At 47.6% G+C, this 16,539-nt stretch overlaps 1 protein-coding gene across 1 annotated transcript in view; it reads right to left on the reverse strand.

Annotated features, from left to right (window-relative positions):
- Positions 1-16,539, reverse strand: part of LOC139266173 (gamma-aminobutyric acid receptor subunit alpha-3-like) — a 232,825-nt gene that overhangs the window by 10,825 nt on the left and 205,461 nt on the right. Inside the window, exon 7 of the mRNA XM_070884006.1 lies at positions 3,556-3,708. Within this exon, the coding sequence (XP_070740107.1) occupies positions 3,556-3,708 (153 nt within the window). The remainder of the gene's footprint in view (positions 1-3,555; positions 3,709-16,539) is intronic.

Here is a 16,539-nt window from a genome sequence, read left to right on the forward strand (position 1 = left end):
TGAGTTGCTCTGTGGCTCTCGTTGTATCGTTTCTCAGCCTCGGTGTGGCTGTCATGCAGGGGGGGTCATCAGCCTGGTGGCGAGGCCATATCCTTTGTCACCAAGCATCCAACATTGACCTTGTGGCTGATTGTTAAACAAGTCAGATACAGTGCTCTCACGCAGGATGTGAGCATCATGGATGCTGCCTGGAAATTGAGCAGTTACTGCCAGTATAATTTGCTGGTGGTCGACAACCAGCTGGACATTCAGGGAGTGGAATCACTTGCAGTTCCTGAAAACCTCAGCATCCTGAAAAGGTGCCCGCATCACGATGTGTGTACAGTCTATTGCTCCCTGCACCTTGGGGATGTTTGCAATTATGGAGAATCCTAGAACCCTCTCGCTCTGTCATAGGGAAGCTGATCAAGTCCCTCCTGCATGTGTACAGGGCTTCAGTGACCTGTCTAATGCAGCGATGTGTGGCATGCTGAGAAAGTCCACAAATGTCTCCAGCTGTGGCCTGAAAAGAACCCGAAGCGTAGAATGACAGTGCTGTTGACCTCGACGGACAGTGCAGTACTGATAGTGCTGGCAGGCTGCAGATCTCCCCTTATGAGCTGGCATACCTCAGTGATAACCTCTTTGTGGAAGTGCAGTCTCTGAAGGCAGGTGGTGTCGGGCAAGTCGAGGTAAGACGACTTCTCCCTGTACTTGCGGGGGGTGTAACGTCTGGTCCTCCTCATCTGTCTGTCACTTCGTTCATTGGGCACATAATGCAGAGGAGCATTCCTTCGGCGATATCGAGTCTGCTGCGTGTATTTGGTCACCACGAGAGGGTGAGAAAGGACATGCCTCATTGCAGTAGCTCTCTGTTTTCCACTGATTGGTCACAAACAAGGAATGTCCCGATGAACACCCCACTTCAATTCCAATTGGTCACAGAGTGGTCAAGATGTTCACATCAACTCCAACGACCTGCAGAGTACATCCGAACTCCGCCGAGGTTGAAGCTCAGCAGCCTTTTAAAGGACCCGACATGTGATGTACAACATGGCGTCCATAACGCTGTGATTCGTTCTGGTTAGTTCCACTTTTTGTGGGCGGTTTTTTGGACGAGCGACATTGTGGGAGAAATGTGTGCGAGGTGATGAAATTGATGATGGGCGAGCTCCATGGCCGCTAGTTCGGTAAATATACTCTTTACGACAAAAAATAGTAGCTGGGCGTTAATATTGAATCTCGGCATTAATTCCGTGCTGGCCGATATTATGGGCGTTGAAATCGCCCATTCTGCTGATTCTGCCCCAAAAAGTGGGCGGGCGGTAATATTTTTTCAGCATTAAGTACATGGGGAAAGTAACGCTCGGCGATAAGTTTCCAAAAAATGCCCATCAGTTTCCATTTTGTGCCAAAATGGGCGATATCTGGCCGTTATGTGTCATTTCAGCGCGAAAATGTCTGTTAAGTGGGCGCTAAGCAGGCAAAAAAAAGTGGAGGTTCTAGCCCATAGTCTCAGAATAAGGGGCTGTCCATTTAAAACTGAGATGAGGAGGAATTTCTTCTCTCAGAGGAATTCTCTGCCCCAGAGAGCTGTGGAGGCTGGATCATTGAATATATTTAAGGCGGAGATCGACAAATTGTTGAATGATAGGGGAATAAGGGTTATGGGGAGCAGGCGGGGAAGTGGAGTTGAGGCCAAGATCAGATCAGCCATGATCTTATTGAATGGCGGAGCACGCTCGAGGGGCCATATGGGCTACTCCTGCTCCTATTTCTTATGTTCCTATGTTCCTAATGGCGGCATGTCTGCAGTCACTCAGTTGAAGGAAATCGGCACGGGCTGCAAACCCAAACTCCCACTCATGCTGATTCCTGCTGTCCACAGTGAAGATGATGAATCAGCCAGCCCTTGTGAAGGTGACATCCATAATCTGCTTGATGCAGGAGTGCACGGCTGACTGGCTGATGTGCCACGACACCTGCTACAGTCTTTAATGAGCAGTGCTGAAGAATTTAGAGCCGTCCTGACCTTGGCGAGCACAGGCATTACGTGATGACCTCTCAGTGTGGGCCCCAGCTCTGGGTGGAGGTGACCCAACACAGTGACAGCCTTGCTGCTGAACCGTAGCCTCTTCACACATTGCACCTTGGTGAAATGGAGCTAAGTTTTGTGCTTTCTACACACCCTATTGCTGTGTTCTGTTAAATATCTGTCTTTGTCACACTTAATTTCCTGATCAGGTCTGTGTCCTGATTGGCTGATGTGGTCCCTGTGTCTGAGTCCTGATTGGTTGGTGTGGGACCCTGAGTCTGTGTCCTGATTGGCTGTGTGTGTCCTTGAGTCTGTGTCCTGATTGGCTGTGTGTGTTCTTGAGTCTGTGTCCCGATTGGTTGGTGTGGGACCCTGAGTCTGTGTCCTGATTGGCTGTGTGTATTCTTGGGTCTGTATCCTGATTAGCTGATGTGCATCCCTGGGTCTGTGTCCTGTTAGGCTGGTGTGGGCTCTTGGGTCTGTGTCCTGATTAGCTGGTGTGGGTCCCTGGTCTGTGTCCTGATTGGCTGGTGTGGTCCCTGTGTCTGTGTCCTGATTGGCTGATATGGTCCTTGTGTCTGTGTCCTGATTGGCTGATGTGGTCCCTGTGTCTGAGTCCTGATTGGTTGGTGTGGGACCCTGAGTTTGTGTCCTGATTGGCTGTCTGTGTTCTTGGGTCTTTGTCTTGATTGGCTGGTGTGGGTCCTTGTGTCTGTGTCTTGATTGGTTGATGTGGGTCCCTGATCTGCATCCCGATTGGCTGGTGTGGGTCCCTGTGTCTGTGTCCTGATTGGCTGGTGTGGGTCCCTGATCTGCATCCTGATTGGCTGGTGTGGGTCCGTGGTCTGTGTCCTGATTGGCTGGTGTGGGTCCCTGGTCTGCATCCTGATTGGTTGGTGTGGGACCCTGAGTTTGTGTCCTGATTGGCTGTCTGTGTTCTTGGGTCTTTGTCTTGATTGGCTGGTGTGGGTCCTTGTGTCTGTGTCTTGATTGGTTGATGTGGGTCCCTGATCTGCATCCCGCTTGGCTGGTGTGGGTCCCTGTGTCTGTGTTCTGATTGGCTGGTGTGGGTCCCTGGTCTGCATCCTGATTGGCTGGTGTAGGTCCATGGCCTGTGTCCTGATTGGCTGGTGTGAATCCCTGGTCTGCATCCTGATTGGCTATTCTAGGTCCCTGGGCTTTGTGCTGATTGGCTGGTGTGGGTCCCTGGTCTGTGTCGAGATTGGTATTTCCTGCTTCTTTGAACCAGAATCTGCTGCTTTGCAAAGGCCGGATCTGGTTGTCAGGGTGTTGGGGGTTGGATGGTCAGACTGGCCTCCCAACTGCCTCCAGTTTAAATACACCGGACGGGGAAAGAGACCCAGTTAAGATTGAGGGTTGTAGCAGGGAGAGTTCTAACCAAGTCCTTGCTCCCCTCCACCCACCCGGCTAGAATTGATCAGTGCTGAAATGGTTGGCCCAGTATACACGCAAAGCACGTACACACACCCGAATAGCATTACAATGTGCAGTATGTAGATGGGAGCGGGCGGTTTACTCACCGAATACAGTGCGTGCAGGGACCGACTCTCTGTTCAGCCAGAAGGACACCTGCGACAGGATCACAGTCATGATGCAGGGCAGATAGGTCTGGATCACAAAGTAACCAATCTTCCTCTTCAGATGGAAGTGGGTTGTCATGACGATGTATTCACCTCAAGGGACAAGGAAGGCAAAGAATGACATAAGTGGCACGTGCAGTGAGTTGGTCTTACCGCATGAGAAGGATCCACAGCCAGCTAGGGAATGGAAGACCAGCAGGAAGAGTAGTACAAAGAAGGTAGTGCAGGGGTCCCATCTGGTCATCCCCCTGCAAAACAGATACACTGCTTTGAGTGCTGTTGAGGGAGATGACTCATCAGGGGAGAGCAGCAGCAGCCAAGTTCATGGCACCGTGGCTGGCTCTGTTGTACAAGAGGGCATAAAAAAGAGTGGGAGAGCGATAGTGATAGGGGATTCAATCATAAGGGGAATAGATAGGCGTTTCTGCGGCCGCAATCGAGACTCCAGGATGCTATGTTGCCTCCCTGGTGCAAGGGTCAAGGATGTCTCCGAGCGAGTGCAGGACATTCTAAAAAGGGAGGGAGAACAGCCAGTTGTCGTGGTGCACATTGGTACCAAGGACGTAGGTTAAAAAAAAGGGATGAGGTCCTACGAGACGAATTTAAGGAGCTAGGAGTTAAATTAAAAAGTAGGACCTCAAAAGTAGTAATCTCGGGATTGTTACCAGTACCACGTGCTAGTCAGAGTAGGAATCGCAGGATAGCACAGATGAATACGTGGCTTGAGCAGTGGTGCAGCAGGGAGGGATTCAAATTCCTGGGGCATTGGAACAGGTTCTGGGGGAGGTGGGACCAGTACAAACCGGACGGTCTGCACTTGGGCAGGACCAGAACCAATGTCCTAGGGGGAGTGTTTGCTAGTGCTGTTGGTGAGGAGTTAAACTAATATGGCAGGGGAATGGGAACCAATACAGGGAGACAGAGGGAAACAAAAAGGAGACAAAAACAAAAGACAGAAAAGAGATGAGTAAAAATGGAGGGCAGAGAAACCAAAGGCAAGAAACAAAAAGGGCCACTGAATATAAAAGGGCTGCAGGAAGGGTCAAAACTAAAAATCATGGTTTAAAAACTAGGATGAAAACACTCTACCTAAATGCATGCAGCATTCGAAATAAAGTAAATGAGTTGACGGCACAAATCATTACAAATGGGTATGATTTGGTGGCTATTACAGAAACATGGTTGCAAGGTGGCCAAGACTGGGAATTAAACATACACGGGTTAACTGACGATTCAGAAAGATAGGCAGGAAGGGAAAGGAGGTGGGGTAGCTCTGTTAATAAAAGATGATATCAGGGCAGTTGTGAGGGATGATATTGGCTCCAATGAACAAAATGTTGAATCATTGTGGGTGGAGATTAGAGATAGTAAGGGGAAAAAGTCACTGGTCGGCGTAGTTTATAGGCCCCCAAATAATAACTTCACGGTGGGGCGGGCAATAATCAAGGGAATAATGGAGGCATGTGAAAAAGGAACGGCAGTAGTCATGGGGGATTTTAACCTACATATCGATTGGTCAAATCAAATCGCACGGGGTAGCCTGGAGGAGGAATTCATAGAATGCATACGGGATTGTTTCTTAGAACAGTATGTAACAGAACCTACAAGGGAGCAAGCCATCTTAGATCTGGTCCTGTGTAATGAGACAGGAAAAATAAACGATCTCCTCGTAAAAGATCCTCTCGGAATGAGTGATCACAATATGGTTGAATTTGTAATACAGATTGAGGATGAGGAAGTTGTGTCAGAAATGAGCGTACTATGCTTAAACAAAGGGGACTACATGGGATGAGGGCAGAGTTGGCTAAAGTAGACTGGAAACAAGGAATAAACGGTAGCACAATTGAGGGACAGTGGAGGACTTTTAAGGAGCTCTTTCATAGTGTGCAACAAAAATATATTCCGGTGAAAAAGAAGGGCGGCAAGAGAAGGGATAACCAAGGAAATAAAGGAAAGTATCAAATCAAAGACCAATGCGTATAAGGTGGCCAAGGTTAGTGGGAAACTAGAGGATTGGGAAAATTTTAAGCAACAGCAAAGAATGACTAAAAAAGCAATAAAGAAAGGGAAGATAGATTACGAAGGTAAACTTGCGCAAAACATAAAAACAGTAAAAGCTTTTACAGATATATAAAACGGAAAAGAGTGACTAAAGTAAATGTTGGTCCCTTAGAAGATGAAAAGGGGGATTTAATAATGGGAAATGTGGAAATGGCTGAGACCTTAAACAATTATTTTGCTTCCGTCTTCACAATGGAAGACACAAAAACCATGCCAAAATTTGCAGGCCACAGGAATGTGGGAAGGGAGGACCTTGAGACAATCACTATCACTAGGGGGGTAGTGCTGGACAGGCTAATGGGACTGAAGGTAGACAAGTCCCCTGGTCCTGATGAAATGCATCGCAGGGTATTAAAAGAGATGGCGGAAGTTATAGCAGATGCATTCATTATAATCTACCAAAATTCTCTGGACTCTGGGGAGGTACCAGCGGATTGGAAAGCAGCTAATGTAACGCCTCTGTTTAAAAAAGGGGGCAGGCAAAAGGCAGGTAACTATAGGCCGGTTAGTTTAACATCTGTAGTGGGGAAAATGCTTGAAACAATTGGAAGAAATAGCGGGACATCTAGATAGGAATAGTGCAATCAAGCAGATGCAGCATGGATTCATGAAAGGGAAATCATGTTTAACTAACTTACTGGAATTCTTTGAGGATATAACGAACATGGTGGATCGAGGTGAACCAATGGATGTGGTGTATTTAGATTTCCAAAAGGCATTCGATAAGGTGCCACACAAAAGGTTACTGCAGAAGGTAAAGGTACGCGGAGTCAGAGGAAATGTATTAGCATGGATAGAGAATTGGCTGGCGAACAGAAAGCAGAGAGTCGGGATGAATGGGTCCTTTTCGGGTTGGAAATCGGTGGTTAGTGGTGTGCCACAGGGATCAGTGCTGGGACCACAACTGTTTACAATATAAATAGATGACCTAGAAGAGGGGACAGAGTGTTGTGCAACAAAATTTGCAGATGACACAAAGATTACTGGGAAAGCGAATTGTGTAGAGGACACAGAGAGGCTGCAAAGAGATTTGGATAGGTTAAGCGAATGGGCTAAGGTTTGGCAGATGGAATACAATGTCGGAAAGTGTGAGGTTATCCACCTTGGGAAAAAAAACAGTAAAAGGGAATATTATTTGAATGGGGAGAAATTACAACATGCTGTGGTGCAGAGGGACCTGAGGGTCCTTGTGCATGAAACTCAAAAGGTTAGTTTGCAGGTGCAGCAGGTAATCAGGAAGGCAAATGGAATGTTGGTCTTCATTGCGAGAGGGATGGAGTACAAAAGCAGGGAGGTCCTGCTGCAACTGTATAGGGTATTGGTGAGGCCACACCTGGAGTACTGCGTGCAGTTTTGGTCACCTTACTTAAGGAAGGATATACTAGCTTTGGAAGGGGTACAGAGACGATTCACTAGGCTGATTCCGGAGATGACGGGGTTACCTTATGATGATAGATTGAGTAGACTGGGTCTTTACTCCTTGGAGTTCAGAAGGATGAGGGGTGATCTTATCGAAACATTTAAAATCATGAAAGGGATAGACAAGATAGAGGCGGAGAGGTTGTTTCCATTGGTTGGGGAGACTAGAACTAGGGGACACAGCCTCAAAATACGGGGGAGCCAATTTAAAACCGAGTTGAGAAAGAATTTCTTCTCCCAGAGGGTTGTGAATCTGTGGAATTCTCTGCCCAAGGAAGCAGTTGAGGCTGGCTCATTGAATGTATTCAAGTCATGGATAGATAGATTTTTAACCAATAAGGGAATTAAGGGTTACGGGGAGCGGGCGGGTAAGTGGAGCTGAGTCCACGACCAGATCAGCCATGATCTTGTTGAATGGCGGAGCAGCCTCGAGGGGCTAGATGGCCTACTCCTGTTCCTAATTCTTATGTTATTATGTTCTTATTAATTAGACAAAAACAGTAACACCATCACCTGGTAACACACACACAATCATCATCTCACAGGGTGAACGCTATTACCTGTGACAGGCCTACACTGATCCCCAGTGAGAGGCCCATTGCCTGTAATAGAGACACTGTGACACACATAAATATTATCACATTCATCGGGACTCCCTATAAATCAGCATCCATTCAGCACCTTGTTGGTCCTATTGTAAGCTGCAACTGTACAGCATTTTCCATGACCTCAGGACATCCCAAAATGCCTCACAGCTAACTAAGTACTTTAAAAAATTTGTTCCTGGGATATGGGTGTTGCTGGCAAGGCCGGCATTTATTGCCCATTCCTAGTTGCCCTCGAGAAGGTGGTAGTGAGCCGCCTTCTTGAACCGCTGCAGTCCGTGTGGTGAAGGTGCTCCCACAGTACTGTTAGGGAGGGAGTGCCAGGATTTTGACCCAGCGACGATGAAAGAACGGCGATATATTTCCAAGTCAGGATGGTGTGTGACTTGGAGGGGAACGTGGAGGTGGTGGTGTTCCCATGCACCTGCTGCCCTGGTCCTTCTAGGTGGTAGAGGTCGCGGGTTTGGGAGGTGCTGCCGAAGAAGCCTGGGCGAGTTGCTGCAGTGCATCTTGTAGATGGTACACACTGCAGCCACGGTGCGCCGGTGGTGGAGGGAGTGAATGTTGAAGGTGGTGGATGGGGGTCCAATCAAGCGGCTGCTTTGTCCTGGATGGTGTCGAGCTTCTTGATTGTTGTTGGAGCTGCACCCATCCAGGCAAGTGGAGAGTATCCCATCACACTCCTGACTTGTGCCTTGTAGATGTTGGGAAGGCTCTGGGGAGTCAGGAGATAAGACACTAGCCGCAGAATACCCAGCGTCTGACCTGCTCTTGTAGCCACAGTATTTATGTGGCTGGTCCAGTTAAGTTTCTGGCCAATGGTGACCCTTAGGATGTTGATGGTGGGGGATTCGGCGATGGTAATGCTGTTGAATGTCAAGGGGCGGTGGTTAGATTTTCGCTTATTGGCGATGGTCATTGCCTGGCACTTGTGTGGCGCGAATGTTACTTGCCACTTATCAGCCCAAGCCTGAATATTGTCATTGTTTTTCTATAGGCAAGTGTCGTACCCAGTTACTGCACAGCAGTGTTCTACAAACAGCGAATGAATGACTGAGCAGCTAATCGAAGGGAGGGCAATGCTGCTTCAGCTTTAGAAATTTCCAAACTGCCCAATCAAAGTGTGACTGTCCTAATCCAGAAGTTAAACAGTCGCACTCTACCCAAAGCATAATCAACTGGGCGATCAAACTCCAGACGTATCATCGTATAAATACCGAGGCAGGACTCCGAGGGACAGAGCTGGGTGGAGGCATTAGAACAGCACACCATGTGGCTTAGATGGTAAATAGCCCAGTTAGTGAGCAGAGGGACAACGAACCAGTAAGTTCCCCAGCTTCATTCCTGGTCAGCCCCGCCTGCTCTCTCAGATGGATGTAAAAGATCCCATGACACTGTTTCAAAGAAGATCAGGGGACTTATCCCTAGTGTCCTGGGCAAGATTTATCCCTCAACCAACATCACCAAGTACAGATTATCTGGTCATTTATTGTATTACTCTTTGTGGGAGCTTGCTGTGCACAAAATGGCTGCTGCATTTCCTATATTACAGCAGTAACTACAGCAAAATTATTTCATTGGCTGTATAGCGCTTTGGGGCATCCTGAGGTTGTGAAAGGGGCTAAATAAATGCAAATCAATCTTTCTTGCACTAGGCCAGCGGGTCCCTGGGTTGGAGGTCCATGCTCCCAATCCCTGATAGCAGGTTTGCTGGAAAACGCATTGGTATGGATGGCAGGCTGGAGATGTGTGGCAGTGCTCCTGTGATTGGATTGCTTGGTGAAGCTCACTGGCATGTCTGACATATGAAAGAAAGCAAGAAAGACCACTGGACGTCTCAAAGCGCTTTACAGTCAATGACATACTTTTGGAGTGTAGTCACTGTTGTAATGTAGGAAACGCGGCAGCCAACCTGCGCACAGCAAGCTCCCACAAACAGCAATGTGATAATGACAAGATAATCTGTTTTTGTTATGTGGATTGAGAGATAAATATTGGCCCCAGGACACCAGGGATAACTCCCCTGTTCTTCTTCAAAATAGTGTCGTGGATCTGTTACATCCACCTGAGAGAGCAGACGGGGTCTCGGCTTAACATCTCAACCAAGAGACGGCCCCTCCGGCAGTGCAGCACCCCCTCAGTACTGCACTGGAATGTCAGCCTGGATTTATGGGCTCAAGTGAAGAGTAGACATTGTGAAAGACCCCAGTGTGCTTCCCCTGTCTTTGGAACTGCCCTCAGGAAAGGAGAGCGGGGAATTGTGAAAAAAAACAAATTCCCCAATTGCAGAGTCAGACAAAGGACATCATTAATATTCAGATGCTCTCAGATTTTTATGGTTGCTATGTTTTCCCTTTTTGTTGCCAAATGGAGCTTGTTTATAACCTTAAATGTCCATGTTTGGATCTGCCTTGGCATCAGCTCTGAGCAGAAATCAGTGAGTGCCCTTGAGACATCTGCCTTGCCGCTACTCAGCTCCAACTGATACTGACATCATTCACTAAACTCCTGACATATTACTCTTCTCTTAACAAAAGATTAATAACTGCAACTGACTGGATAGATCAGCTACTTGACATTAGACCTTGCATTCAATCTCAATCCTGGTTATTTATGTTCTTCTGTTGGATGTCCTGAAGGAAATTGATGGATTTTCTCAAGCAGTGCTGATAAAAGAGGAAGTGCTCGGTAATTAGAGGCAAATGAGCTGTTTGGATTGAAACCATTGATATAAATGCAGGTTTGGAATGAACCAATGGTGGCCCAAGCATGGACAGTGAAACAGAGTGGCCTTATCACAAGAAGGAAGGAAGACCCATCTGCCCCGGGACCAAAACCAGCCAAATAACTGCTAGTCCTTCTTTCTCAGGCCGGACAAGAAATGCGACATCGATATACACAGGAGCTACAACACAGAGACAGGCCACTCGGCCCATTCAATCAGTGTTGCCGTTTACCCCTCCATGAGTCCTAATCATGTTTATCCGCCCCGTTCCCATCTCCCTCCAACTCTCCTTGATCCACTTATCCAATCTAATCTTGAATGTAATCAGAGGGACACGAGTATGAAATGCCACAAGCATCAGAGAAAAGTGTCAAAATACCTCAAGTAATAAAGTTCAAAGTGCTCCAAGTATCAGATTGGTACAAGCACCAAAGTGTTGTCCCATTTGCACATGACATGAAGGGTATAATTGTAACATTTACCAATGGTATCAAGTAGTGTGATGGAGTGTCATGTATGAAAGAGACTGACTGTACAGAGGCAGCTGGTTAAATGAGCAAAGAGAGAGGCCATGTAAGGTGCTGATTGGAACATGAAGCACTGGCTGTCATTTTTAGGCATTTGCGCAAATGTTCCCATTGCTGCACAGCTATAAACACTGGAGCTCAGCAAGGCCATTGCTAGTTATTCATAGAATGATAGAAATTTACAGCACGGAAGTAGGCCATTCGGCCCATCGTGTCCGCGCCGGCCGACCAAGAGCTATCCAGCCTAATCCCACTTTATGGCTCTCGGTCCGTAGCGCTGTAGGTTACGGCACTTCAAGTGCACATCCAAGTACTTTTTAAATGTGGTGAGGATTTCTGCCTCTATCACCCTTTCAGGCAGTGAGTTCCAGACCCCCACCACCCTCTGGGTGAAGAAATTTCCCCCCATATCTCCTCTATACCTCTCCCCAATTACATTAAATCTATGCCCCCTGGTTGTTGACCCCTCTGCCAAGGGAAACAGGTCCTTCCTATCCACTCTATCCAGGTCCCTCATAATTTTATACACCTCAATCAGGTCTCCCCTCAGTCTCCTCTGTTGCAAAGAAAACAAACGCAGTATCTCCAATCTTTCCTCATAGCTAAAATTATCCAGTCCAGGCAACATTCTTGTAAATCTCCTCTGCACCCTTTCCAGTGCAATCACATCTTTCCTGTAATGTGGTGACCAGAACTGCACGCAGTACTCCTGCTGTGGCCTAACCAGTATTTTATACACTTCAAGAATAACCTCCCTGCTCTTGTATTCTATGCCTCGACTAATAAAGGCAAGTATTCTGTGTGCCTTCTTAACCACCTTATCCACTTGGCCTGCAGGTCCACAGACCTGCATTCCAAGGTCCCTTCGTTCCTTTATTAAGGAATCAATTATTAAGGATGTCATAGCAGTGCATTTGGAAAGAGGTGACATGATAGGTCCAAGTCAGCATGGATTTGTGAAAGGGAAATCATGCTTGACAAATCTTCTGGAATTTTTTGAGGATGTTTCCAGTAGAGTGGATAAGGGAGAACCAGTTGATGTGGTATATTTGGACTTTCAGAAGGCGTTCGACAAGGTCCCACACAAGAGATTGATGTGCAAACTTAGAGCACATGGGATTGGGGGTAGTGTACTGACATGGATTGAGAACTGGTTGTCAGACAGGAAGCAAAGAGTAGGAGTAAATGGGTACTTTTCAGAATGGCAGGCAGTGACTAGTGGGGTACCGCAAGGTTCTGTGCTGGAGCCCCAGCTGTTTACACTGTACATTAATGATTTAGATGAGGGGATTAAATGTAGTATCTCCAAATTTGCGGATGACACTAAGTTGGGTGGCAGTGTGAGCTGCGAGGAGGATGCTGTGAGGCTGCAGAGCGACTTGGATAGGTTAGGTGAGTGGGCAAATGCATGGCAGATGAAGTATAATGTGGATAAATGTGAGGCTATCCACTTTGGTGGTAAAAACAGAGAGACAGACTATTATCTGAATGGTGACAGATTAGGAAAAGGGGAGGTGCAAAGAGACCTGGGTGTCATGGTTCATCAGTCATTGAAGGTTGGCATGCAGGTGCAGCAGGCGGTTAAGAAAGCAAATGGCATGTTGGCCTTCATAGCAAGGGGATTTGAGTACAGGGGCAGGGAGGTGTTGCTACAGTTGTACAGGGCATTGGTGAGGCCACACCTGGAGTATTGTGTACAGTTTTGGTCTCCTAACCTGAGGAAGGACATTCTTGCTATTGAGGGAGTGCAGCGAAGGTTCACCAGACTGATTCCCGGGATGGCGGGACTGACCTATCAAGAAAGACTGGATCAACTGGGCTTGTATTCACTGGAGTTCAGAAGAATGAGAGGGGACCTCATAGAAACATATAAAATTCTGACGGGGTTAGACAGGTTAGATGCAGGAAGAATGTTCCCAATGTTGGGGAAGTCCAGAACCAGAGGTCACAGTCTAAGGATAAGGGGTAAGCCATTTAGGACCGAGATGCGGAGGAACTTCTTCACCCAGAGAGTGGTGAACCTGTGGAATTCTCTACCACAGAAAGTTGTTGAGGCCAATTCACTAAATATATTCAAAAAGGAGTTAGATGAGGTCCTTACTACTTGGGGGATCAAGGGGTATGGCGAGAAAGGAGGAATGGGGTACTGAAGTTGAATGTTCAGCCATGAACTCATTAAATGGCGGTGCAGGCTAGAAGGGCCGAATGGCCTACTCCTGCACCTATTTTCTATGTTTCTATGTTTCTATGTTTACATTTTTCAGTGTCGTACCTGTTATGTATGTAAACTTTACTAGTGTGTAAGACTTGCCACCAGGGGGCGCACCTGTTGGAAACCCAAGGGTTACCTGCACATTCTGGGCAAGCAGGTATAAAAGGCAGTTTACCATGCTGCTTCCTCACTCTGGAGTTACATTAAAGAGACCAAGGTCACAACAGTTTGAGCTTACAGTATACAGTCTTGTGGAGTTATTCTGAACATAACAATTGGTGACGAGTAACAGATCACGAACGTTCATGCGGTTATGGCTGCCATTGGTATTCTTGAGAGATTTGTTGAGTGATGATTGAGAAGCCTTCATTGAGCGCCTTGACCAGTACTTCGTGGCCAACAAGCTGGATACGGAAGATACCGCGGTCAAGCGCAGGGCGATTCTCCTCACCGTTTGTGGGTCCACGATATATGGCCTCATCAAAAATCTTCTGGCACCGGACAAACCAACGGACAGAGTTGTGCACGCTGGTTCGGGAACACCTCAAGCCGAAGGAGACCATCTTAATGGCCAGATATTGCTTTTACATGCACCACCGCTCCGAGGGCCGGAATGTGACGAGCTATGTCTCCGACCTACGACGCCTTGCGGGACCATGCGAATTTGCTGGATTTTTGGGGGAAATGCTGCGGGACTTTTTCGTGCTTGGAATCGGCCACGAGGTCATTGTTTGCAAACTACTGTCTGCCGAATCCCTAGATCTGAGCAAGGCCATCACGATAGTCCAGGCTTTGATGTCCACAAATGATAGTACTAAACCAGATATCTTTGCAGCATCGACGCTCACCGGTAAGTACTGCGCATAAAATAACACCTTCAGCAGGCAGAACTGTATATAGCGGGGCCTACACGTCTGCAGAGGCCAGACCTAGGATGACTCAGAGTCCTCTGTGGGGCGTGAAGGTGAATCATTAACACCATGTTGGCGCTGCGGGGGTAATCATCGGGCCCATCAATGTCGATTAAAGCACTACGTGTGCAAGGGCTGTGGAACAATGGGGCACCTCCAACGAATGTGCAAACGTGCTGCGACTCACCACGTGGCAGAGTCGGCAGAAGATGACCGATCCGGCGTGGATCACGCTGAACGAGTAAGAGAGGCAACTCAACCCGAGGCTGAAGAGGAAGTGTATGGGGTACAAACCTTCACCACCAAAAGCCCTCCGATAATGTTAAAAGTCAAATTAAACGTCTTTCCAGTTTCCATGGAATTGGACACGGGGGCGAGTCAGTCAATTATGAGCCAGAAGGCTTTTGAGAAACTGTGGGGCAACAAGGCACAAAGGCCAAAACTAAGCCCAATTCACACTTACACCAAAGAGCTCATACCAGTCATTGGCAGGGCGGCAGTGAAGGTATCGTACGATGGAACTGTGCATGAGTTTCCACTATTGATTGTACCAGGCAATGGCTGAACACTGTTCGGCAGAAGCTGGCTAGGAAAGATCCGATGGAACTGGGATGACATCAAAGCACTGTCTTTGGTGGATGACACCTCATGCACAAATTCCTGTCGTTATTTGAGCCAGGCATCGGCAACTTCATAGACGCCAAAGTGCAGATCCATCTAGTCCCTGATGCATGGCCCGTTCATCACAAGGCCCGAGCGGTTCCATATATGATGCGAGAGAAAGTCAAGATTGAGCTGGACAGACTTCAACGAGAGGGAATCATATCGCCAGTCGAGTTCAATGAATGGGCCAGTCCAATTGTTTCAGTGTTGAAAAGCGATGGGGCGGTCAGAATCTGCGATGACTGCAAGGTAACGCTCAACCGAGTCTCGTAACATCCAGTACCCATTACCCAAGACAGAGGACCTGTTCGCAACGCTAACAGGGGGGAAGTTGTTCACCAAGCTGGATCTAACCTCTGCTTACATGACGCAGGAGCTGGATGAACCTTCAAAAAAATTGACGTGCATCAACACACACAGAGGACTGTTCATATACCACAGATGCCCTTTTGGGATTCGCTCGGCTGCGGCCATCTTCCAGAGAAACATGGAGAGTTTGCTGAAATTGGTTCCGCGCACCGTGGTGTTTCAAGACAACATCCTGATCACTGGTCGCAACACCACCGAACACTTGCACAACCTGGAAGAGGCTCTAAAGCGACTGGACAGAGTGGAGCTCAGGCTGAAATGCTCCAAGTGTGTTTTCCTGGCGCCAGAGGTCGAATTTTTGGGGAGAAAGATTGCGTCGGATGGCATCAGACACATGGACTCCAAGACGGAGGCCATCAAGAATGCGCCCAGACCACAGAATGTGACAGAACTGTGTTTGTTCCTGGGACTCCTCAACTATTTTGGTAACTTTCTACCGGGGTTGAGCACTTTGCTGGAATCTTTGCATTTATTGCTATGCAAAGATGACGACTGGGTTTGGGGTAAATCTCAAGAGACAGCCTTTAATAAGGCCAGAAACCTGCTATGTTCTAACAAGTTACTTGTATTGTATGACCCGTTTAAACGTTTAGTACTAGCTTGTGATGAATCTTCGTACGGGGTCGGTTGTATGTTACAACAAGCCAAGGTGTCAGGCAAACTGCAACTGGTTGCATATGTATCCAGAAGTTTATCTAAGGCTGAAAGAGTCTATAGTATGGTTGAGAAAGAAGCATTAGCATGCATATATGGGGTTAAGAAAATGCACCAATACGTATTTGGACTCGCGTTCGAGCTCGAAACCGACCACAAACCGCTCATTTCACTGTTTTCAGAAAGCAAAGGTATTAACACCAATGCTTCGTCCTGCATCCAAAGATGGGCACTAACATTATCTGCGTATGACTATGTAATCCACCACAGACCAGGCACTGAGAACTGTGCTGATGCCCCCAGTCGGCTACCATTGCCCGCCACCGGGGTGGAAATGACGCAACCTGCAGACTTGCTTCTTGTAATGGATGTTTTTGAGAGTGAGGGGTCACCCATCATGGCTCGCCAGATCAGGGCCTGGAGTAGCCAGGACCCTGGACTATCACGAGTAAAAAGCTGTGTCCTTAATGGGAGCTGGTCGGCTGTTCCCAGGGAAATGCAAGACGAAATTAAGCCATTTTACCGACGCAAGGATGAAATGTCCATCCATTCGGATTGTCTCCTATAGGGGAATTGCGTGGTTTTGTCAAAAAAATGCAGGGAAACGTTTATACGCGACCTACACAGTACCGACCCAGGCATAGTCATGATGAAGGCTATCGCCAGGTCACATGTTTGGTGGCCTAACATTGATTCGGAATTGGAGTCATGCATACACCAATGTAACACTTGCTCACAGTTCAGCAATGCACCAAGGGAGGCCCGACTGAGCCTGTGG

The sequence above is a fragment of the Pristiophorus japonicus genome, chromosome 6 (genome assembly GCF_044704955.1).
Source record: "Pristiophorus japonicus isolate sPriJap1 chromosome 6, sPriJap1.hap1, whole genome shotgun sequence".
Taxonomy (NCBI): Eukaryota; Metazoa; Chordata; class Chondrichthyes; family Pristiophoridae; genus Pristiophorus; species Pristiophorus japonicus.